The 25,005-nt window shown below is 39.1% G+C and overlaps 1 protein-coding gene across 1 annotated transcript in view; it reads right to left on the bottom strand.

Annotated features, from left to right (window-relative positions):
- LOC139708071 (vesicular glutamate transporter 1-like) overlaps positions 1 to 15,820 on the bottom strand; it is a 215,192-nt gene extending 199,372 nt beyond the window's left edge. The window contains exon 1 of the mRNA XM_071620054.1: positions 15,380 to 15,820. Coding sequence (XP_071476155.1) covers positions 15,380 to 15,459 — 80 coding nt within the window. The 5' untranslated portion in view covers positions 15,460 to 15,820. The remainder of the gene's footprint in view (positions 1 to 15,379) is intronic.
- Between the last annotated feature and the right edge of the window lie 9,185 nt (positions 15,821 to 25,005).

The following is a 25,005-nucleotide window of genomic DNA, read 5'->3' as shown; positions in this document are numbered from 1 at the left end:
ATTAATATTCTAGGCTAGGCGGTTGCGAAAAACAGAGGAAAACGGGTCAAAGAAGTACACAGAAATGTTTTATAACGTGCTACACATCGCTTTTGATCATCATTAGAGCTTTTCTCTATTATGCATTTGGTTGGTTGGTCTACACGTTTTGTTTCCCATATATGAAAACAGATGATAGACAGACAGAGTAAGAGAAAAGATAATTAATTCACGACAACCTTTTGATCACAATCTAATAGACCTTTTAGTTTAGGTGTGTTTTTTTTTTCCTTATTAACGATGGAATAAATCTCATGGTAGAGTTGCACAACATCTTGGCGTATGCATGTGACTTTTTCAGGAAGACAGAAACAAGCTCATACGCACAAGTAACTTTTATATACACGTCGGCAATCGATTAAAAACTTTCATTCTTATTATAGTCGTCGAAAAAACAACAACTAAATATCAGGCAAAATACCTGCTCTAATTCACGGTACAATAAGAACGAAAGTGTTTTTGTTTGTTTATCTACTCTTTCTTCTCTTTCTCCTCTTCCTCCACCTCCTCCTCTTTCTCCTTCTTCTTTTTCTTTTACTTCTTCTTCTTCTTCTTCTTCTTCTTCTTCTTCTTCTTCTTCTTCTTCTTCTTCTTCATCATCTCGTGGTGGTGGTGGTGGTGGGGGTGGTGTTCTTTTTCCTTTTCATGGGAAGAGGAGGGGGTGGACTTGGTGATATTCATTTATCAGGACCCCTGTGTACTGGGAGAGAAACCACTCCACTAATAGCACTGTCTGTGTGCTGTGGCCACACCTTGAGTTTCTTGACACCTTAATGGATGTCCTCAGAGTATGACTTCCGGTCACTGTCGATTTATACCATTCATGTAATCTTGAATAAGGCAATATTTTCCTCTACAGCGTTGTTGTCGCTGTTGTTGTCGTTGTCGTTGTTGTTATGTTTTCTGTTTTGACTTTTTTAAGTTTATTATGTTATTTAGTACATTGTATACTAACTACTTCGTCCTGTTCCAGTGGAAATTAGATGCTCCGACAATATCATCCATTGGGGTAGCCAACTCCCATTACTGGCAGACCAAAACTCGCTCATTACACGGTGTCGAGTTGCGTCCGCACCAATCCGCCAACTTTACACGGCCATTATACAGCCATAACGGGCCCAGATGAAAACAGCACATATTCTCCGTCCAAGGGATCTCTCTCTCTCTGTTTTCTTTTTTCTGTTCTTTTCCATTGCCGTCCAAAGCGGAGTGGAAGGGATTCTAGAAGACGTTGAATATCCGATGCCCGTTTACATGTCATATTATACGATTAACGTCGGCATTTTGTCTGTCGTAAAGATGTCTTGTCCCCGCCATCATTGTAATGACATCAGTTTATGTCAGAGGAAGAACTAGGCATATTCAGCCCATGGGCTATAATTATCAGCAATGGACTGTATAAGCAACGCGCGTTCCATCAGGGACTGACATATGCTTTCTTCTTCCTCTTCTTCTTCTTCTTCTTCTTCTTCTCCTCCTCCTCCTCCTCCTTCTACTACTACCTACTACTACTTCTACTACTACTACTACTACTGCTACTACTACTACTACTACTAGTACTACTACCACTACTACTACTACTACTTCCACTACTACTATGTACTACTACTACTACTACTACTACTACTACTACCACTACTACTACTACTACTTCCACTACTACTATGTACTACTACTACTACTACTACTACTACTACTACTACTACTACTTCTACTAGTATTACTACTACTACTACTATACAATATCTATTCTTTTTCTATGATAATCCATGTCGATATGTATTCGTCCCGTGTAAGTCATGGCGTATCTTTTTTTTCCTCCCCCCCCCCCCCCTCCTTCTTTGCTGTCTATTTTCGTGTGAATATCACTAATCCTATAATATTATTGACATTTGAACAATCTTACACCTATACCGCGGCCGTTACTGTGCATGATCTAATTTACAAATAATCTGCTCTTCATATCTGCCCTAGCGTGCAATCGAAATCGTTCTATATCCCTACAGGTATGATTTGCATTCTTTCAGGACTCCTTATAGGTTGACTTGCAATTGAGGACGTATACAGAGTGAGTCAGAAAAAAAAATGTCTCATCATTTTGAAGTTGTCTTGTTTGAGGCGTAAACATTTAATCATGTTTTTTTTTAATGACGTGTCTTGGTCGAGTTAACCTTCCAGCATTTTCTGGTACCCTTTCGTTTGGATTTTTGCTTGCACTTGAACATTTTCATACGGATGATCTTAGTAAAAGAAAAAAATCCATGTTTTTTAGTCAGAAAAAGAGGGCAATGTTAACACTGCATTATGAACTGTTTACCGTGCGTGCGTGTGTGTGTTTGTGCGTCTTTCTGTGTGCATTTAAGTTAATAAATTCTTTCCAAAACTGTTTTAATCTTTACCCATTCATTTGGTGCAAGTGAGGTTTTTCAGTTACTCAATCATGCATGCAAAAAATCCAAATGAAAAGGGTACCACAAAAAAAAAAAAATGTTGGGAGGATAACTACAAAAAGACATAAGTATCACGATTCCAAAGATTAAATATTCATACTTCAAACAAGGCAGCTTCAAAATGATGATACTTTTTGTCTGACTCACTCTGTACATTAATTTTCATGAGAGGAGCACAAACCTGTAGGAAATCCACCAGAGGAGCTGAAATAAAAATCCAACCTATATTTGAGTTGATTTTGATGGGAATCTGGAGAGGTAATGATGTCATCAGCTCGTATATAATGCGTGTGTATCTCATGGAAACTTGGAAGGTTTATGCATTCCACAGGTTTCTGCGTATTAATAGTATTTGAAGCTCATGTTGAAACCTCTACGATTCTGCTTGATGAATTTTCTTTCTCTCCTTATTAAAAAAACATAAAAAGAGCGTGTAATTGCACTTTTGATATACGTTTTGTATGAAGAATAGTAATATATAATTATCACAGGATATCAGGAGTATTAATGATATATGCTCTTGAAGAGAAATATGAAACCATAGGTTTTTGCCAATTTCATTTTGATTCATCTAGTTTCATTTAGTTGCCATTTCCAGCAAAATTAACCTTTGACACACGATGATTAAATTCAAAATATCTAAATGATTTCTGGCTGAAAGTAAATTATTTAGATAAAAGTGGCAAAATTTAACTCACGTTTTTATGATCCCAATACTATACTATACAATACTCCCAAGAAAAATCTCCATCACGAATTCAACCATATCAAAATGACAACTTTAAATCAAAGCATATAATGCAAGGCACATCTGGTTCTTTCTGTAATGTGATGTACATGTATATGTATAAGAAAATCCGGATGAAACCTTGTACAGTAATATTGATGCAGTGAACTCCCGCGCTATAACAAAGTCCTTGGCGTCATACAAAAACACTGAACTTTAATCAAACAATGGATATAAGTTAATAGATTGTTGGAAATGGAGGGATCTGCTAGAATGAGCATAGCTTGTACATTGCAGTTCCCTCAGGAAAAAAAAAACACAGCAACAATCTAAACCCCTTGATACTCGTAAAATATTATGTTAAAGAACAAAAGAAAAAGTAGCTCTGGATGTCCCGCACATAAGAGAAAGCACGGAAGTTAATGGGGAGGGGTGTTTAAAGGACAGGATGAACAAAGGAAATGCAAGACAAGACATACGTTGACAAGACAGAAACGATCAGTCCATGATCTTCGCAGCGCAGAAGTGGATTATACGTCTCTTCCATCGGAATAAAAAAGCGCCTCTTTTTGTAGATTTAGTTTCACTGAAACTCACTTGTATGTCCTGATCTGACATTTCACAGATCATAAACATACCCATAACGCACCCAGAATAAGCTAATTCAATGACTTCCAACGAGCATATATTGGTATCTTTATATCTAATGTCACAGTGCAGGGTCTACCCCTTTGAGTTGTCAACGCTAACATTCCCAATTCTGCTCACATCTTCCATGAGCTTGGACAAATATGATGATTTTCAACATGCGTGGCCGTGGCTTTGAGGTGGATTGAATAAATCCATTCTGTCTAAACCTACAATGTTCTCAGTCTAATCGCAAGAGACTTGGAGGAGTAGGGAGATTAGAATAATATCTCAATAGCAATAAAGACAGTACGGATTTGGCCATCAATAAAGATATCTGTTCGCGGATGACAGTTCTCACAAAATTCATTCGCCCAAATAAACGCTTGTCGCATGCTGTTTTGGCACGGCAAATAAATGCATATATGTTCTTTGTTAAATCTATTTTGCTTATGCGTTTGTGTTCCTTTAATCCCCACCCATGATTGACAAATCCGCCGAGGTGAATAATGCGCATAAGAAGAAACATGGCTTTCGATCGAACAGGGCGATGTAATGGCGTGTGATGGGATAAACGGAAGGCCATATATACGGCTCGATTATTCTGAATGAAAAAGGCATGAGAATTATTTCATCCGTCAATTTTCCGATCCAGTGCTGAATATCGCCAACTTCTATCTGCTCGACCCCAGATGACTACGAAGTGTTTCTGCCATGGCAGAGGTGTTGGGAATTGCGAGGGGGGGGGGGGGAGGGATAGATAGACAGGACGGGGTGGGGTAAAGGGGAGAGGGTAGGGTAAAGGGGAGAGGGTAGCGTGAAGGGCTCGTGAAAAAAAATCTGACTTCGGGGTAGGACGTATGGGTGAAAATGGAGAGTGGGGAACAGATTAAATTTTTCGATTCCCCAATTCATCCTACCGGTGACTTATATGGCATTCCATTCCATTCCATTCCATTCCATTCCATTTGGTGTGTATAAATGCTTATTATGCCCGTGCAAAATGACAGTTGGTGCGTATAGTGTATGTATCATTGTGTGTCGTGTTGCGTATGTTTTCGTTGTTTGTTCATCTGTTTTCTCAATTCTTGTGAAAAAGAGGCACCTATGTCATTTTGTGTAGCAGACGACTAACTCTTTATACCTGTAAAGCAGACAGATATGTCCATTAGCACAGTAGCCCCTATGGCTATCAAATCGTAACACCTAAACTGTTGATTCTGAATAATAACACTACATTATAGTTATAATGTATTTTTCTCCATCATGCCATAGGCAAAGAGATTGCAATCAAAATATCCGTTCAAATTCTTTGTGAAAGAACGATGTAAAACACCTAGTGTGTCGCTTTATAGCGCTCTTATTCATTTACCAGGGAGGAATGATTTCAGTTGCGGTGACTACCTGCGGATAGTGTTTTGCTGCTCATAGGTTTGCCCCTTTCCTCCGACCCCATTTCGATTCGCCAGCGAGCAATTAACCCGCCGTGTCATAGTGTTAAAAGTGAATACGATGTAGTCACGCGAGTTGTTTTTAATGGCCCTGTGATCGGCTCGTACGGAATGCCAAATGAGTCTCAACAACCTTGAATTGAACTTATGTCTTCTTTAATATCAAAATGATTCATGGCTAAGCGTAATGTATCTTGTGGTATAGGTATGTTCATGACATATCCTCAATGCCTCGCAAGGACCATTGATGCTTATATGTAATGCATTGAAGGAGTTATCTCTTTCAGTGTTATAAAGCGTTCAATCGAAATCTGTGAAAAACAACAACAAGTAAACAAACAAATCCGCTCAGAGCTTTGGGACATTCTTGGATATTCCACGGCAGGCAATGCTTACATGCAGGTAAGTTAAGACTACCTTTTCTTACACCTCTTTCCGAATACATTGGGAAAGATCGGTTCTATCTATTCCTCTTATCTCCAGTACACCTGTTCCAAGCGTTAAACGCACACCATACCTTTACCTGTGCCGGTGCCCAGGAATTGTGACGCACAAGAACCAAGCGACACCATCAAGGGCCCTAATGAGCCGCTTCTTGTTACAACACAAATGTTTTAAGTAAGAACATCGCAGTGGAAGGGGGCCCAATACTTTCCTTTATTCGGGCGAAGCTTTAAACGGCTACTAAATAATTCAAGGGGTTCCCCCAAACAGTCACGGCTGAGCACGGCGTACTATTAAAAATGACGTGCATGAATGTTTAAAGCAAAGCCACGCATAGGAGGCAGCAAGGATGGAAATACCACCTGAGGTTTTCTTCGTTTCGCATGATGGCATGCCGGCTCTTTTTCCTTCAGCTTTACCTTTCCCGTTTTATCAAGTAGTCATGTGTTCAGGGAGGTAGATGCTATAAGGCACACGTAACAATGTTTAAAGTATTTAAGTTTATTTTCTCTCGATCACTACATCGGACTGAGGGCAGCCTTTATCATCCTTCTTCCTGTCCGTATTTTTGTTGATTCGGAAGAGTTTCATGGCAAAATGAGCTAAATCCATTCTTGTCAACCTTATTTGCGATTCAGCCTGCCAAATATCAAAGAAAAGTGTAACTAGAAAATAGGGGATATTTTTAATCATAGCCTCAAGAATATTCCTTGACATGCAACAAGTGAGGTATCATTGGAAATGTTTTAGCTTGCCCTATCTGATTGTGAAATTACTTTTAGATTTGCAGTAATCACTCTTTTCCCGTTTTACTATCAAACACTTCATGTGTGGATCAATTATCTTATTCATTTGTTTGTTTGTTAGTTTGTTTTACAACCAAAGGAAAAACATACCTGGAGCTCGAAATGTCGTTTCCCTGCCATCGTCTATTGTTTAAACTGTTACTCGTGAGAACTCACGAGTTCATGTATAAAGATCTATGGAGACTTCAGGCTCTGGTGGATGGATGGATGGATGGATGGATTGATTGATAGATAGATAGATAGAGAGATAGATAGATAGATAGATAGATAGATAGATAGATAGATAGATAGAGATAGATAGTTAGATAGATAGATAGATAGATAGATAGATAGATAGATAGATAGATAGATAGATAGTTAGATAGATAGAAAGACAATAGATGGATATTTATACACGTAGAAAGATGGAAGGATAGATAGAGAGATACAGAGAGAGAGACAGACAGACAGGCAGACTGACAAACAAACACAGAGAAAACAGACGGAGGGCACTAAAAGAAGGATAAAGAAGACCCATTCCTCCTTCAGTTGATAAGCATAAAAGAAAAGCTCTTAATTGAATGAACTCGAAGTCGCACGTCACAAAGTCAACCAATAAATTGTGTATTTATTCATTACAAAAGTTACTTTTTTCTCCTATTTGCTTGTTTCTTTTTTCTTTTCCACATTGTTTCTCTTGCAAAAACATTCAATATTGAGCCGTGAAAAGACCCTTTTGCTCGTCGTCCTTTTACGTCCTGAATAACTCCGCAGGTTTCCGGCCAGAAAGAAATGATACATTGGCGCGAATGCATTTTAGCTGCACACGTAGCAATGTCCAATTGATTGTGGCGGCTGACATACGACCTCTCCTGATCTGTAAACACTCTACATTTAAACTCCATCTTGCCCAGTTGGCCCGACAAGATTGCAAGGGGAAAAGTCTGTCGAGATGCATGGTCGGGATACTATTCGCCTTCTGCGTCGATCGAGAGAGAGCAAGTGTAATAGCGGAAGGCAAGAGTCATGGTGTAGTCTGACATTAAGGGCAACGCTCGCAAGCTCCGGCTGAATAGTCAGCTCTCCTTTAAGTTCGCGTGATCTTACGGAAGATTGACAGCTCCTTAGCCTCTAGGGGGCGCCTTTTGGGGGAAAAAGCGGAAACTCGACAGTGGAAGAAGAGGGGTGGGCAAGATTAGTGTAGACACAGTGACATCTATAGGGGTTCCTCCTGCATACAAATGATTCTGCACCTTTTTGTGTTTCCATTTTTTGTAGCCCGTGTGCATATTCGTGAAAAAGTGATATATTGTGGTATGGGTCTTGTCACTCTGACTTCGGAATGAAAAAAAAAAAATGTAAATGGTCACAATTGTGAAAGGGAGGCAGAAAACGTCATCTCAAAAATCCAGCGAGGAATACTCATTGGAAGTTGCCATTAGCATTCCGAAAAGGAGGAGCTAAAAGCTCTGCGAGATGTAGCGTGACAAATGAGAGCCCTGCGTTTGTGCGGGGAAATCTTTGACTAAAGATAATTGAGTTTGTCTGCTCCTAATGTCCGAAGGGTTACCAAGATACTCAGGCGGAGACAAACACGAAAGGATTAAACGGATGGTATAGTTCTGGTTTAGATGTGGTTTCAGATTTCCAACTTTTTGGTGACATAATGAGAAACCACTTATGAAATATGAAAATTCGAAGAGGGATTCAAAGTTTGTTTGATGAAAAATTGGCTTTGAAATAGCTGAGATATCACAAAAAAAAGGATCCTAATTAAAGGTGGGACCCACCTTTATTGTTTTACATTTTTCTGGATGTCTCAGCCATCTTAAAACAGATTTTCATCAAATAAACTTTGAATTCCTCTTAGAATTATATGCTCTGTAACATTTTAATAGGTGTTTTTTTTTAAGTATCTCGCTAAAAGAGTTGAAAGATCAATCTTCATCTCAACCAATACTTTACCATCCATTTGAAAGTCGACAAATTGAGAGATTTTTGAAGGAATGATGCAATCTGACAAACGATCAATAATAGCTCTTACGTCTGCTGTCAGGCGACTTTATAAGTTTAGGTGACGACTATGACCTTAATTACACACTCCAGAAAATAAGAAAATAATATCGCCTCTTTTTATCGATTACTCAAAACTAGAATGTTGGTTGGAGTTCGATGTTATTCTTATTTCGCTACAAGGGAAAACGGATCAATAAAGCTCAAAAGCCAGTAACCACGTGACCAGCTGCATTTGTAAGTCCTGTATAGTCCGAAGAACTGGGTTATGGGGACAGAATGCCTGGCTGAGGATTTATGATTGCTGCAGCTACAGCTAGTGGGTTCGAACCGCGGACCTCACGACTGAGCAATCGTGGTATTACCACGTGAGTTTTAGTATTTGCATACCCAGTGTTTTTTTTTTATAACCGAACACTGCTCTTGTGCATTGTAGTTTCACTTATAAAAAATAACAACAACACCAACAGCAAAACAATCGCGTTTGCTCAGGGATTGTAGTAAGTCTTCAGCGCAGTGGCTCAGTAAATAACCACAGTGAGTTAATCGAGACAATAAGCCAGTTAACAATATAGCTCATGTGCACATTGGCTCAGATGATATTTCTTTTCTTCCTTTGAATGGGCACTTCACTCGCTTTAGAAGGGGCATGATGCATAAGTTTGCACGACGCATAACGACTTATGAGATTCATGTTCAAACAAAGAAATCATTGCATAAAGATCAGATGACTAGAAGAGTTCGTCTATAATATTTCGTTGAGCATACATTCCATTGTTTTGTTATTAAATACATTAACAAGCTTTTTTTTTTTTTTTTTTTTGGATATTGTCAAATACCAGGCTTGCTCTCAGATGGAAGTGCTAGCAAGCACAAATTACATGTATATTCAGGATTACAGGAACAACCATTATATCACAGAGACTTATCTCAGTGAATTCAAAAACAAACATGCCTGATTATACAAATGACCGTTTTCTGCGCAGGCGCGTAGTGGAACCGTGAACTGGCGAATTGTAGGTGTGCTCGAACCACGGCGTGGCAACACAGGCTCAAAGAGGAAACGGGTATATGCAGCCTCAATAAGGAGATTCACGTCACAGCGACATACGCAGACAAATAATGAATGTAACACACGTGTATCGATAAAAAGAACTGACGGCTAAAATGGCCGAACATACAGATAAATACAGATTGAGTTGGGGCAATATCTATCTGAACGAGAAGAATGCTGTCTATAAGCGTGATTCAAGGCAGTATTCCTCGCAAAGGGGAAGAATAAAATTTGGACAGAACATGACCAATCTGCTTAGAATGAGAGGGTGAAGAATGAAAAAAAAAATGATAAAAAGGCGAAGCAGACGGTTTCATCCTTCTAGAATTGATAACAGAAAGTCTTAACGCAACTAAATACAAATGAAAAGCTTTTTTTTTAATACACTTCAGCAAAATGATTAATGATGTTATGATATTCTTTATTTTTACCATTCATCATTTATGTTACGGTTAGTCTCAGATACTCAAATAACCAAACCAGACTGTCATTTGAGCACAGGCAGATACATGATACAAATTGAGTGCTTAAAACATAGAAGGAAAGAAAGAGAGAAGAGGAATAGAGAAAGAGACAGACAGAAAGGATGACCAAAAGATAGGTAGAGTGGCCTGTATAGACCTAGATGTCATAGAATACACTCACACATATTTCACCAAAGTATATAACGCTAGCTTACTAGAAGAAAACAGAAGAAAGACCTGCCAATACTATTGGCTTGTCGGTTTGTTTGTTTCTTTGTTTGTAATCTTCTTGTTAAAGCTATCTCATTCCATTTCGTTTTCTTATTTCTGACAAGATTTTCCAACCCGCCATGACTTCGCATTTGGTCGCTGGCACTCCATTTGTGTCCCGTTCACACTATAATCAACGATTCTAGATCTATGAGAATGAGTAAAATAGAATACGAAGAAAAAATATCCATATAGTAGTAGTGGGCGACCATTCAGACTTGAGATAATGCAACAACAAGTATTTTGGTGGACGGCTAGTAAGGGATAAGGTTGTTTTGACGTCCTTAATGGGAACTTCTTGTAATGTTACAATTATGGAGACGTTTCTGAATGTTGACATGCATACCAGATATAGAGGGACAGTGATGTCAAAAGAATAAAAAAAAAATAAGAGGGGGAGGGAATAAGATATGATTGACAAACGTTGATATAAGTCTGATGAATAGAACGGATCGAATGAAAAGGAGCGAGTGGATAGCGCGCTCGCCTACTACATCAACGGTACTTCGTTTTTTTTTTGTTTTTTTTTTGTTTTTTTTGTTTTTTTTTTTTGCAGGCTGTTCAGTCAAGGCATATTGATGATACAGAAGCAGAACAATTTACGATACGCCTATATACTCCTCCGCAACTTTCCCCAGTCACCACTATGATCGTATTACCCAGAAGAGAAAAAAAGATCAATGAGAGAACGTATCTTAGCTCCTTTCAAATGCCAATAGTCTGTAACTATATATACGCGGTATGATCGACACAATATGTCCGTCATCGGATAGATCCAGACTATTATAGACATGTACCCCGTATTTAAAGGGGAATTCCAGACCATTTTCATAAATTGACATCATGTAGTACATAAATCGACAGTTCCATGTATAGATTTGTTGAGTTTATTGTGGTCCTTGAGCAGAGAAACCATACTTGGAAAATCCTTGAACAAATTACACTGAACAATGATGATGACGTAGGAGCTCACATATTTCAGAAATGTTTAGCAGTGTAATTCCATTACAATACCGCTTGCTTAACAAGTTCACAAGAATCTATGCATGCCTTCTTTGTTCTGCTTCCTTGAGCCCCAACTCATGCATTCTTATGGTGAGGCTGCCATGTCATCATCCTTGTTCATCTTAATTTGTAAATTGCAAATTTTGAAATCATTATTGTTCCTCACTCCAGTGACTAAAATTGTGAAACTCAGTATAACTTATCTATAATTGTTCAAATGTAAAAGTCTGAAATTCTGCCGGAGGTCCCCTTTTATGAGTGCGACGTTCTCAAAGCCAGGAGTCTTTTTTCTTTCTTTCTTTTTTCAATATCGTGATGTTCAAACCAGCACGTTTTTTTTTAAATTTGTGCTTTGTGAAATGTGCTATACGTCGCAAAAAAAAAAAAAAAAATACAGACAGTTGTTTGTACACAAAGTCGGCTTTCTAGAAACCAAGCTGACACATTGGTTTCTCCTCCTCCAATCGAAAGTGTGGCAAATTTTCGGCGAAGGATGAAAACTCTTTGAGTGATAGATATTCTTGATTTAGTGCCAATAGCTGCAGCTCGAAGGAAGCGCGCGAAAGAAATTTGTCGAACTCTACACTTTCAGTTTTACGAGGAAGATTCGTGCATTCTCTATGGGAACGGTTGCCAATGGTTACAGCACCTGTAATTTGGCAAAATGGTTGATTACCTTATGTGCCATGCAGAGAAACAAAAAAGGGGGGAGGTTCATTATTGTCGAGATACACTAAAACACTTTTTGATAAGGACATGTAACACAGTTTAGTCTAAATTATTTACATCTTTTACCATCGCTATCGTGGATAAAGGCATCTTTTTTCTTGATAAGCAACAGATGTTTCATGATAAACTGCAGGCGAGATTGGCTATACCAATATCCCCATCCCCAAGTCTCAAGATGTGCAATGTCCTATTATCAATAAAAAACTACCCGCGTGAACCAATGCTGACTATTTTGATATCTGTTTGTCGTAGCAAGACGCTGAGCTGATAATATAAGCAGCAGCCATTTCGGATCAAATGCACCACGTTAGACGTTCAAATATTGAAAGCGACTTTGACAATGAGTAGAATAGGCCGCAGTATACAAGGTTGGGTGTCAATCCTTTTTCTCACTTTGTATCCGTCTCCCTCCCCCCCCCCTCTCTCTCTCTCTCTCCTCTCTGTCTGTCAATCTATCTCTCTCCTCTCTCTTTATCTGTCTATCACTCTATCTCTCTATCTATCTCTAGCTTCTTATCTCTCTATCTATCTATGTATAATATATCTATGTATAATTTATCTGTCTATCACTCTAACTCTCTATCTATCTCTAGCTTTTTATCTATCTATCTATCTATGTATAATTTATCTGTCTATCACTCTGTCTCTCTATCTCTCAATCTATCTCTAGCTTTTTATTAATCTATCTATCTGTCTGTTTATGTATCTATTCATCTATCTATCTATCTCTAGCTTTTTACCCCTCTAACTACCAATGTTTACCTCTCTCCTTATCTCTCTCATTCCATATCATTCTGTCTACCTATCTATGTCTAGCATTCTCTTCCTCTAAATCTATATCTCTCTCTCTCTATCTATCTATCTATCTATCTATCTATCTATCTATCTATCTCTCTGTCTATCTACCTTCTCTCTCTCTCCTCTCTCTCTAGCATTCCATCTCCTTCTATCTATCTATCTCCAGATCTATATATCTGTATATCTCTCTCTTTCCATCTACCTCTCTACTTCTCTCATTGGAAGTTTAGTGCGCTATATTTTTTTTTTGAGGGGGGGGGGGGATAACGAGCGAAAGTTGACAAGAGCACGAATGTCCAAGAGGAAACTGGAAGCTAGTTGAGCATGCATCGTTTTTCACTTGTCTAGTGAGACTTCCTCTCATCTCTCAAACCCCTTATTAAAGTTTTAAAAGATGACACTATCGGATGCGGTTGGAACTGCAAGCTATCATGCGAGATATGTAAATCAATGTATGTTCGCCACAGAATGATAGAATCGGGTGCACCTTGCGGCAGTTTACCGTCGCACACGAAGCAGACGGATGAGTCGCTCGTAATACGAAACGGGCGAGAAAAATTGTTGATAACCGTCTCTTATGCCATTAGCAGCTCTGGTCTTTCATAGAATTCCCTTCAAGCATCATTTTCATATGTGCTCGAATGTTTTGATGAGAGCAAACGTTTCACACCATAACAGCGGATGAATTCAGCACCATTCACTGTTAGGTTAAAACAGTTCAGGGTGCCTATGATTTCTGGACGATCTTTCCCCCGAATTGCTATCGGCAATAATTACAGCCCATTTCGGCTTGACACTTGCAGATGACACGGTGGAATTAAATGTATCAAGCTTTGTATGGCAAAACTAAGTAAGAACAAACTCCGGAAGAGTCTAGAGCGAGTTTGGATTCCCTAAAGAATCTCATTACTCTAAGACATTAATATGAAAGAGCATGACATTTCCATGTCACGCTTTAGCCCTATATCTCCCGAGGCTGTTTTAGATCAATGATACTAACTTTTCTTCTCAACTCTTATACCGGTAAGACTTTTAATATGCAAACTTGGGGAATCATTGATACAAGTACACCGGGGGACTATTGAGGTGTGGCATTTATCTTCCCCTCTTTTGTTTTCTTTTTGTTAGTTATATGAAAACATGTTAAACTTTAAGCTCTGCCAAAGTGTATGCTTGATTTGTTTTTTTCTTCCACCAAAATGAAGACACAGAATGCTTAGCAGCACTGGAACTGTTGGTAGTTAATAAGTATCATAGTCGATGGAAAACTAGTGAAATTGCTGGAAATCCAACAATATCTCTCCCCACGTAAGAAAAAAAAATAACAATAATAAATAAAAAAGCACAACAAGACTAAAGAGTATAGTAGTATAGTAGTAGTAGTAGTAGTAATAATAATAATAATAATAATAATAATAATAATAATAATAATGGTTATAATGTTAGCAACAACAGCAATAATAATGATAGTAATGAAAATGATACATTTTTAAAAGAAATAACATAATCGACGATGCTCCGTTCCGTCTCTTCATCTCCGTATCAGTACACGTTATGAACAAGAACACCTAGCGACGTATTAGAATCAGGTATTATGCTTTAAAAAGACGATGAAATATCACCACGTGTTTTTTTTTTTCTTTTTCTTTCTTTTTGATTAGAAAAAAAACCGCATATTTGCCTTCAAACGCTAATGCCCATGGCCTGACAATGATTTTCAGCATGCAGAGACACGTTATAAAATGCATTTCGTGGCGAAAGTATCAGGATGCAAAACAGTGCTTCACCGTAAAAGATGTTAAAAAAAAAGTGTGTATACAGAAACAAGCACACGAGGAAATATATGCTGCTGCTGAAGTGCAATATCAAAATCCATAATAGTAGAGTGAGGATAATAATAAAAAAAAAAAAAATGGCTGAAGGGCAATTGGAAAGAGTTGTCTGAAAGCCGTTTAGTATTTGTTCATAATTGTAGACATGGTTGATTAAATATAAAAATGGAACCGCATTAAAAAGAAAAGAAAAAAGGAAAAAAGCCAGCACCGCCGCTGCATGCGCTAAGCTTCCACTCAAACAACGTGTCAAGGACCCCCGTGATACGATGAGCGTCAAGTTTGTTTATACAAGCGATATAGTCGTTAAACTCTTCAGAGTCAACGCTTGGCGCTTCGTTTGCTAACAATGAAATAACAGCTCTTGGCACGGTTAGTTCGGTTCGGTTTGAATGGAGCCGTGCAAAAAGTCGCTGATTATTTTTGACACAAAATGCGCCACCTCTGGTATTCCTACACTTTTTTTTGCGTGTATTAGAAACAGAGGATTAAACACAATCACAATTCACCACTCGCTTTATATCCTCTTATGACATACGGACTTAGGACGTTATGGCATGTATTTTTCGATTTATGTAACCAATGAACACGGAATGACGACCAATTAGACAAACGGAACAGATTACTCATTTTATGTGTAAATGACGCTGCGTTTTACTGGTATATAACGTCGATTTTGTAGAAAACTTACTTGTTTAGGTTGAACTGGACGTAGTCTTTAGCTCGAGACCCTTTATCCACGATTCCCCTCATCTTGGTAAAATCATCCATGGTGGAGGTTGACCGATCGACCGATCGCTTGTATCTCTCTTTGTGCTGCTTGACAAGCAGTTATCTTCCAAGGTGTATGAGGACCCAGATGATTCGGATGTCGACGAACGAACAGTTCGCTATTGATGCTGGGTTTGTTATCAACACTATCGATGGGTATTTGGAATAATGCCCCGCCACGTTTAATATCACCTCGTCTGAATGTTACGCCGCGACTTGTAACTCCGCCGTCTCCGCTGTCTTCCTTTTACAACATTCTATCTGACGGCATGGCACGGTCGACGTACGGATGGTTTGAATGGCTGGGCTCACAGCGTGTATCGATGAAAGCAAATAGCACTGCCGGCTTTGAGTCAGCGAATCGCTCCTGCACATTTGTGAGCGAGCTTTCAGGGCTGCCTCGGTCGGATCTGTAAGTGCGAGCTTATTTGATAATAAACATAGTTTAGATCATAAGGAGTGTAGATTCGGCTGTGATGTTTTTGTTGTTCGTCATTATTGAATCAGTCACCTAGCAGATATCATGCGACGCTTCATGCGTTCGGCAAACCTCGGGCGACAGTAAAAATATCAAAACAAAAATATAGTTGCAGCGGTTTAAGATCAGAGGACGAGATACGTACTCTTTTGGAATATCCACTCTTCAGTGTTTGAGGCGAAGACAGTTGCCGATCTCCTTTTTACGAATTATTGCCAGCTGAAAGAGTTTGCCCCCTTAAAAGGGAAGATTCGTCGCGCGATATCACTTGATCAGCAGCCAAATAGATCCGATGACGGGGGAGACAAATAGAGAATCAAATAAACTGGTTGTTGCACCCCTTCAGCTTACAGGCCGAACAGCACGAGCCTCTCAGCGACCTCGCGCAGGTATGCACGTCGAGAGGGGAGTTCGTATCTACGGAAGATGTGCACCAAGATTCGTCCGAAGAAGGACCGATTCTGGACCAGGATCTTACAGAGGAAGGTCGGCTGGGACAGAATGATCATTCTTCGTTGATGGAGGTGGAAGCATAGCCTACGCAAGAAACAAATTGCGGGGGGGGGGGGGGGGTGTCGTTAATTGAATCGAGGCAGTCACGGGTTAATGGGAGGAGTGATGGTCAAGACGACATGCGACAAAACGGACTCATTAGTAGCAACGAACGCTCGACTATTAAAGAACAACTACTTGTAGCGGAAGATGATGGTTTTACCATTAGCTCAATTATACCACAGATTGCTTACAACCTGCCCTTCTGCGCAGTCCATCAACGATTAATCTTTGATCAGAATTAGACGCAAATGTATTTGATTAACTGAAAAAAAAAATCAAAGAAAATGTTCTTCCGGGGATAAAAACCTTTCCTTTAATAAGAGCATTAATGTGTTTCCTTATGAGTTAATTTGGAAACTACCAAATACACCAGATTTGTCGTTTTCGAACAGAAATCATGACGACATTAAGCTCAAAGCTTTCTTCTTTCGCATCGACCCGAAAAGCAAACAGAAGTTCGTCGATTGTGCAGACATTCACTAGTAAATTTTAAACCGTTATGACTTCAATCAGTAATTGTACTAACAGGCCGAGGCTGATTTACGATGGCACAATTCTTTAGGAGTGGATAACTAACTGACAGGCACATATTTTAGTTCCAGACGAACAGGTGCCTTCGCTTCTGGTGAAGACCAGAACACCACACGGAGAGGATGCGGCCGAAGGAGTTTGGTGGGCTGATCACCACTGGATTGGCGATACCGACTTTGTTCACCAGTGAGCGCGCAGAGTTCGGCCTCTAAAACCACTCCGTGAGTGGAGTGAGGGGCGGTGCGATTTTCTCTCGTCCAGCGAATCAGCGAACAGAGTGGAGAATGTAACGCGGATCGATGGAGCTACACAGCTGCCCCCCCCCCCCCACCACCGTTTGTCTCTCCATCTCTCTCCCCTTCATCTTTCCTACTCCCCCCTCTCCCTCTCATACTCATACACATAATTCTCCCTCTCTCTCTCTCTCTCTCTCTCTCTCTCTCTCTCTCTCTCTCTATCTATCTATCTCTTTCTCTCTTCCGTCCTCCTACCACTTTATCTCATAACACAAAATAATACAACTATATCAGTGTTTCTGGTGACTATTCAAGAGAAGGGTTTAACCTCGAGACGTGGATTCCAAACTGATTACATGCAACACCTCGCGGGTTTGCTGCTTGTTACCACTACATTGCATTCTAGTGGTCTTTTTTTTTTGTGGTATGAGCAGAGAACAGTTTGAGATTGATAGTATGTTCACAAAACACACACAAACACATGTTGAAAATATTCAAAGATATACACAGATACAAACATTGCAACACACTCACGCACACCCATTGGGCCTACCTCACTACTTTGTCTCTTTTAGCATTTAGCCTTTTTTTTTGTTATAATTATTTGATTCATTCGCTCCCTTTTTCTCTATCTATCTACCTACCACTCTCTCCCTCTCTTTCTCTCTCTCTTCTTCTTTTTCTCCCTCTTCTTCTCCTTTTCTGTCTTGAGCGTGCCTTTATACCTACTCAAATGTGTCTATATCAATTTTCTCATCAGTCGCTCTGCTAAGCCTCTCCAACCGTCTCGCTACAAGCACCAATCAGCCGCGAAGTCTCTTTTCTGGCGAGATCGTGGGTTTACATTACCTTACACTTCTTCCCGCCCGATATCCCCCATTCACGGTGCTCGGCAGGTCGTGATATTACGTGTTGGCTGCCGACACGCCCCCTCTCGACTATAACCGCCGCAGAGCCGCGGAAACTCGGTCGTGAATACAGCGAGCTTTAGACCCGCGACGCGAACGCAAAGACGACGCAGCCGCCCAGGCGGAACAATGGAAACAGCTTCCTCGCGCTTGTGCAGAACACCATTTTTAGCCAAATAGCGTCGTCTTATGCGTCCGCATGGCATGCCTGAAGCTTGCTACTCTTTCTTCATACGACGCACACAAACACATTCACACACAAACACACACACACACACACACACACACACACACTCATACACAGATCAATTGTCATGGCGTGAAACTGTCAGCCCTCCAAAATTGCCGATAGCTGTTTGCCACAAGAGAAGCAAAGGATAAGTGAAGAAAAATGATTTGGCATAAGGCGGACGTAATGCCAATAGAATAAAGAATTTCTCGCAATACATACAATCATATCAAACCAGTGATTTTTCCTCTCTCTCTTGCAGGTTTTCCATTGAATTCAAATTACAATTTTACACTTGCTGCTTACAACCATTCATGATACAACCCTGAAAACATGAATTTTGGATTCAAATTACAATTTTACACTTGTTGCTTACAACCATTCATGATACAACCCTGAAAACATGAATTTTATCAATATAACAGGTGACTATTAGCATATGACACTTCAACTGACAATAGGCTAAAAAAATTTTGAGTAGAGGATTCTAGTTTTGAGAGGTAGGCGAATATACTACCTCAAGGATTCGATGTGAATGTACCCCGGTTAATGATGTTCAATAATAATGACGCAATTGCTCGGGAGATATGAAAAAAAAAAACAACAGCAACACACTCAATGAAGTCGCTGTGCGATTTGATAAAACTTATACTACATTTAGTGCGATGGAACATACTGAACAGTCAGTAGCTTATAGGTAAACAATAAAGGAGAGATTCTATTCTAGCTTGACGCATAAAAGGATAGAATACAATTTTCTGGCACATTCTCAAAAGCAATGTATGTTTAAGTTATACTAGTATTTTTCAATTGTTCATTTAAACTGCTGTTAGTGGTTTTTTTTTCTAGATTCTCGGCAAACCTTGCAACATTCCTGTCTGTCTTGATTTCACTGCACACTAGCTTTAAGAAGAATCATACGCATTCATACTGATTTTACCCTCAAGAGTGTCCTTATTATTTCTTTTATTTCTCTTTTATTTGTTGTTTTGATACAGACTTAAAGATTCCATGACTGTTTCTCTGTCGAACGAATAATCGCATCATTTTAGGAAAGCTAATTCGGCAAACTTCATTTTTATTTTCAGTTGGCTCTCTGCTTGGGGAGCGCTTAAGAATATAATTTCTGATCTTTAGCATTTTATGACAGTTCCGAGTGCATTGCTAATATTACAGTATCTGCTTCTAATCAAGGGATAACCCTAACCAAAATGTCAATTGTTCGTCACATATTATGTATCTATATATCAAAAAGGACAGGGATGACATCGCGACGGTGCCATTATAGAAATATTATCTATAGCTTCAATGCCGTCATTACATTTTCGGATTATGGTTTTCCTTCCACCAACGCGTTCACAATTCCCAATGATGCGATGCGCAAAATGTACGCTGGGAAGTAAACTGTTGATTGAATTCTGACACAGCAGGTCATATCACACCTACGCGCCGGTGAGTTTGCAGTGAAAACCAACCATCACTTCCCCTTGGTTCAGCCATCAAACACACTCTCTTCACGTCACGTCATCAAATATTGAAAGAACTCCATTATGACGTCACGCTGTCTTGTCCCTCACTTCCTTTTAACGCCGTCGAATCAAAATGCCAGCTAGGAAGTTATTATGCCTGATGCTATTTCCCGCCGGTAATAAAAACCAATTTAGGATTAGCGAGCAGATTAAAAGCTTCGGGGACGCCGTATTTGCTTACTTTTTTTTTCTTCCAACCCAGTGGATCGGAAAGCAATCATTTACCGGTTTGAGAGTTATCCATCCAAAGCTACGCCACGTCTAATGATTCAAAATAAACAGTGCGTACGTGTATTCTCATATCATAGCATACAGCCTTTTGAGGGTAACGAATACGGAGGAAGCTACCCAAGAGATGATGCGTTCAATGCTCTTGCTGCCAACTAGGAGATGTGTTCTAGGTTTAAAAAAATCCACCAATGTAGGCCACCTTTAATGATGGCAATGATGACGACGACGACGATGATGATAATGGTGAAAATGATCGTGATGATGCTGATGATGATGATAATGACGACGACGGTGACGATGAAGATGATGGTGATAATGATGATGACGGTGGTGATGAGGACGATGATGAAGATGATAGTGAAGATGGTGCAGATAATGATAACAACGTTGATAGTGAAGATGATCACGATAATGGTGATGATGGTGAAGATGATAATGATAATGATGATGACAATGACGATGCTATCGATGGTGATACTGATGACAGTGAAGAAGACTATGATCATGAGGATCACGACGATGATGATGATGATGATGATGATGGCGATAGTGGTGGTAGTTATGATGGTGATGATTCTGATGGTGTTGGTGGTAGTTATGGTGCAGAGTTGCTAATGACGGTGATGTCAATTCAATAGTGTCAGTTGGTGATTATGAATGATATAATAATGATGTTGTCGGTAAGGATGATGATGATGATGATGATGATGATGATGACAGTGGTGACATAGACAGTTGTGGTTATGATGTGATAGCGATTGATGGCGGTGATAGTGATGATGACGGGATATGATAGCGGAAATGACGATGTTGCTAGTATTAAACACGTTAGTGGACATGATAATTATTGTGCTGTTGACAATATCAGTGGTGATGATAGTGATGATTATGGAGATGATGATGATGATGATGATGACGAGGTAATTATAGTCTCTGAATGTGTGATAATGTCTTGAAATCGTCATTAACTATCTGATTACTTACTATCTAATCAACTCTGTTCTTGTTCAATTTAACATCTCCGAGACAAAGGAACCAGACAGACAAGCGAAAAATTCTCGGAGGACCATTTTTAACGAAGCTTGTTAAAATTGCTTGTCCAATGTGGTTGTCTTCGCAAATGTCAGTTACAAAAGAGAGTTGATCAGTTATAGGTTTGGTCCGTCCTTAACCACACTGTTAACAATGAATGTAATGTTTAAAGTGTTTGATCACAAAACGGTATAAAGCGCCATTTTTAAACATTTTAAAGTAAGTCCACCATCAGATAGAGCAAAATGAGATCTTTCCAATGATACCTCATTTGTTTCATTAACACTGAGCATTCTTGAAGTTATGATAACAAACAATCCATATTTGCATTATTTTCTATGTTCTTTAGATTCCTGAATGGCAATTATCTCAAATCGACAAGAATGGAGTAAATACCTTTTGTCATTAAACTCTTCATTTGTAATTGTGTTTTCCGATACATCTTTCTGTTCCCTCTCTCTCTCCTCCTCCTCCTCCTCCTCTCCAGCAAATTCTTATCATTTTCGTTGTATGATATCTTAAAGAATCCTTTCGTGGCAGATCAGTCATTTTAAATACTGATAGCCACGAGCAATGTCTTGAACGACGCGTTTCATAAGGTTGGGAGAGATCAGATGGATTTTGGAGCACTTTGGCAAAAACAGAATGAATACGATGATAATCCTTGGTCAAGGTTCTTCATCAACTCAAACCGTCGAAGTTCGGTTTAATTCGCCATGCACAAATTTTTCGTTGAACGAAATAACGCTGGCAAGGCCTTGTACACCATACACATACCAGCATACAGTCTTCTTTTTTTTCCCCTGTTATTTTCTCTCGCGAAACTGTACTGAAAATTAAAATGATGACAAGAACACTAAAGATAATACTACTTATTGTATTACCTACTGATATCACTATCGTGTTAATATTACTACTATAATCCATCAATGGACTGCATGGAATGAAACGGCCACGTCCAATCGTAGTCAAGTTTGTTTCATACAGGACCAGGCAATTAGTCATCTCAAATCGCCGTCGATTGAAAGGCTCTGGTGTCGTCATACAGGAACATCTGACGAAAGTGAACCGCGAACTCCTCAACAATGTACAAAAACACCCGAAAGTGGAAACTGCTTGGACAAGCGATGGTCGAGTGATTGCGAAGGTCAAAGCGACAAACAACAGAACAATAAACAGAATGATTCGCAACGCATCTGACCTTTCTTTCCTCTAAAGCTTTCATGATTTGCATCCATGTGCTGACTTCATGTCGATTTTTGCCTCCAAATAAGTCTGCTGTCTTTTTTGACTATCAGTACTCGACGTCCTTTTGTAATAATTTTCTGCCTTTTCATATTCAAATGGTTATTTTGTAGTTATTGTATTTGTTTTGCATTCATACAAGGCATGCCCGTAAAATGTCCATGTGTTGTTTGTAGAAAATCGGTAAAAAATAATCAAAACGCTATGAGATGTGTGTACTGTGATAACTGGGGTCATCTGAAATGTTCTAACATATCATTAGATTTTTTCGCATCAAATGCTGATTGGATATGTGACAACTGTTTGTGGGATCAAATACCACCTCTTGAATCTCCAGATGTACCCACTAAAACACAAAACAGAAGGTGCACATCGTTCCATGACACACTCAGTTCACCCGTGCAAGCCAGTCAAAAAGGGGCAAGTGCAGATTCTTTCAAGTGTGAATCAAAAGGGATAGGAAACACTGAATGTAAATTCAACAAGATGAAGGGTTTTAAGAAAGCCCATTCAAATTGTGTGTCACTTCTAAAATATTTTGATGAAATTAGAAATTTTATACTGCGAACAAATATTGATATACTGACTCTTAGTGAGACTCATCTGTCCGCGGACATAGATGATGGTGAACTTGTTGTCCCTGGTTACTATTTACTGAGGCGTGATAGAAATCGCCATGGCGGGGTGTAGCTTCTTACGTAAAGAATGAGATCAATTTTGTCGCCAGGCAAGATCTCATTGAGCATAATTCAGAACTGGAAATGATTATTATCGAAATCAAACAAAGTAAGAGCGAACCTTTTTTTTTTTGTTATCAATTGGTACCGCCCTTCTAATTCCAAAGCCGAGGTATTTAATGATTTTGAAATTGTTATCAATAACATAGATAATCTAAATGTGGATTATATTTTACTTGGAGATCTAAATTGTGATGCATTGAGTGACAGAAAGTCATGGCAAACTACCAGACTATTTGATACAATGGATTTGTTAAATTGTACTCAGTTAATTTCGCAATATACAAGGGTAACTGCGACCTCTACTACTGCAGTAGATTTGATATCTACTAATTGTCCGGATAAATGTTCTTCTAGCGGAGTCATTGAAATATCACTGTCAGATCATTACATGATATATTGTAATATTGGTAAAACAACCAGTGAACCTAAAGACAACCATCGATATAAGATAAATCGAGATTTTAGACGTTTTAGCCCTGAAGCATTCATCCGTGATGTAAGTGATATTTGTTGGAAATCTGTGTATGAATGCAATTGCCCTCAGGAAGCATATGACATTTTTATATCTTTGTTGATAGAAGTCATTGATAAGCATGCACCAGCACACAAGCGGAGGGTAAGAACAAAAGAATCACCGTGGATGACGAAAGATATTCTAACTTCGATTCGCTCCCGGGATCGCCTTAAAGCTAAAGATAAAAAGAGTAATTCTACGCATGACTGGGATATTTACAAAAGGGCACGCAATGATGTAACTGAGGCCGTTCGGAAAGCTAAAAGGGAATTTATAACCAAGAAGATTAACTCAGCTAAACACAGTTCCAAAAAAATATGGAACTCGCTGAAGTATATAACGCCAAATAAGAAAAATAGTCAGCCTATAAATAGTATTGTGATCGATAATGTGCCTACTCACGGCAAAGAGCTGGCGAATGCTTTCAATGAGTTCTTCATAAAAATTGGTACTAGTGTTCAGAACGGAAGTCATGAATCAATGGGAGCTGATCATTTTGAAAAAGTAACATCAAATTTGTTTTTAATACCGTTTCAGTTATTGATGTCATGAAACTTTTGACCGCTCTGCCATGTGATAAGGCGACCGGACCCGATGGTGTACCAGCCAAAGTTATCCCTCCCCTAGCACACATTATTGCGTCACCACTTACTCATGTTATAAATCGATCCTTTGATGAAGGCATTTTACCACATTAATGGAAAATAGCTCGAGTGAACCCCATATTCAACGGTGGTGACAAAAGTATTTTGAGTAATTACCGGCCAATATCGGTTATCTCTGTAATTGGAAAAAATAATGGAGAAAATTGTTTGTAACCAGGTACATCATTATTTATTACTGAATAATATACTTTCCAACTGCCAGTCCGGCTTTAGACGAAATTTTTCTACACAGACTGCTCTTCTTAATGTAACAGAAAATTGGTTCTCAGCGATAGATAAAGGGGAATTAGTTGGTGTTGTTATGATAGACCTGAAAAAGGCGTTTGACACTGTGGATCACGCAATATTATTGCATAAATTGAAACTGTATGGTTTTGATGATAAAGAAGTAAAGTGGTTCGAAAATTATTTGTGCCGTCAAAGAAAACAATTACATGTATAATTGGCATTTCATCCTCTGTGAGAAATGTAACCTGTGGTGTACCCCAAGGCTCGCTCCTCGGGCCGCTGTTATTTCTATATACAAATGACCTCCCTATCAAAGTACAAAAGTGTAAACTGTCTTTATATGCAGATGACACGTGTTTGCTTTATTCAAATAAGGACCCAAACGTAATATATGACATGATGAATTATGATTTGAAGATTATTTC

The sequence above is a fragment of the Diadema antillarum genome, unplaced genomic scaffold (genome assembly GCF_040938485.1).
Source record: "Diadema antillarum isolate AM-2024a unplaced genomic scaffold, OU_Dant_1.0 seq00001299_RagTag, whole genome shotgun sequence".
In the NCBI taxonomy this organism is placed as follows: Eukaryota; Metazoa; Echinodermata; class Echinoidea; order Diadematoida; family Diadematidae; genus Diadema; species Diadema antillarum.
Note: the sequence above shows the minus strand (reverse complement) of the source record. Positions and strands in the feature narration are given on the sequence as shown.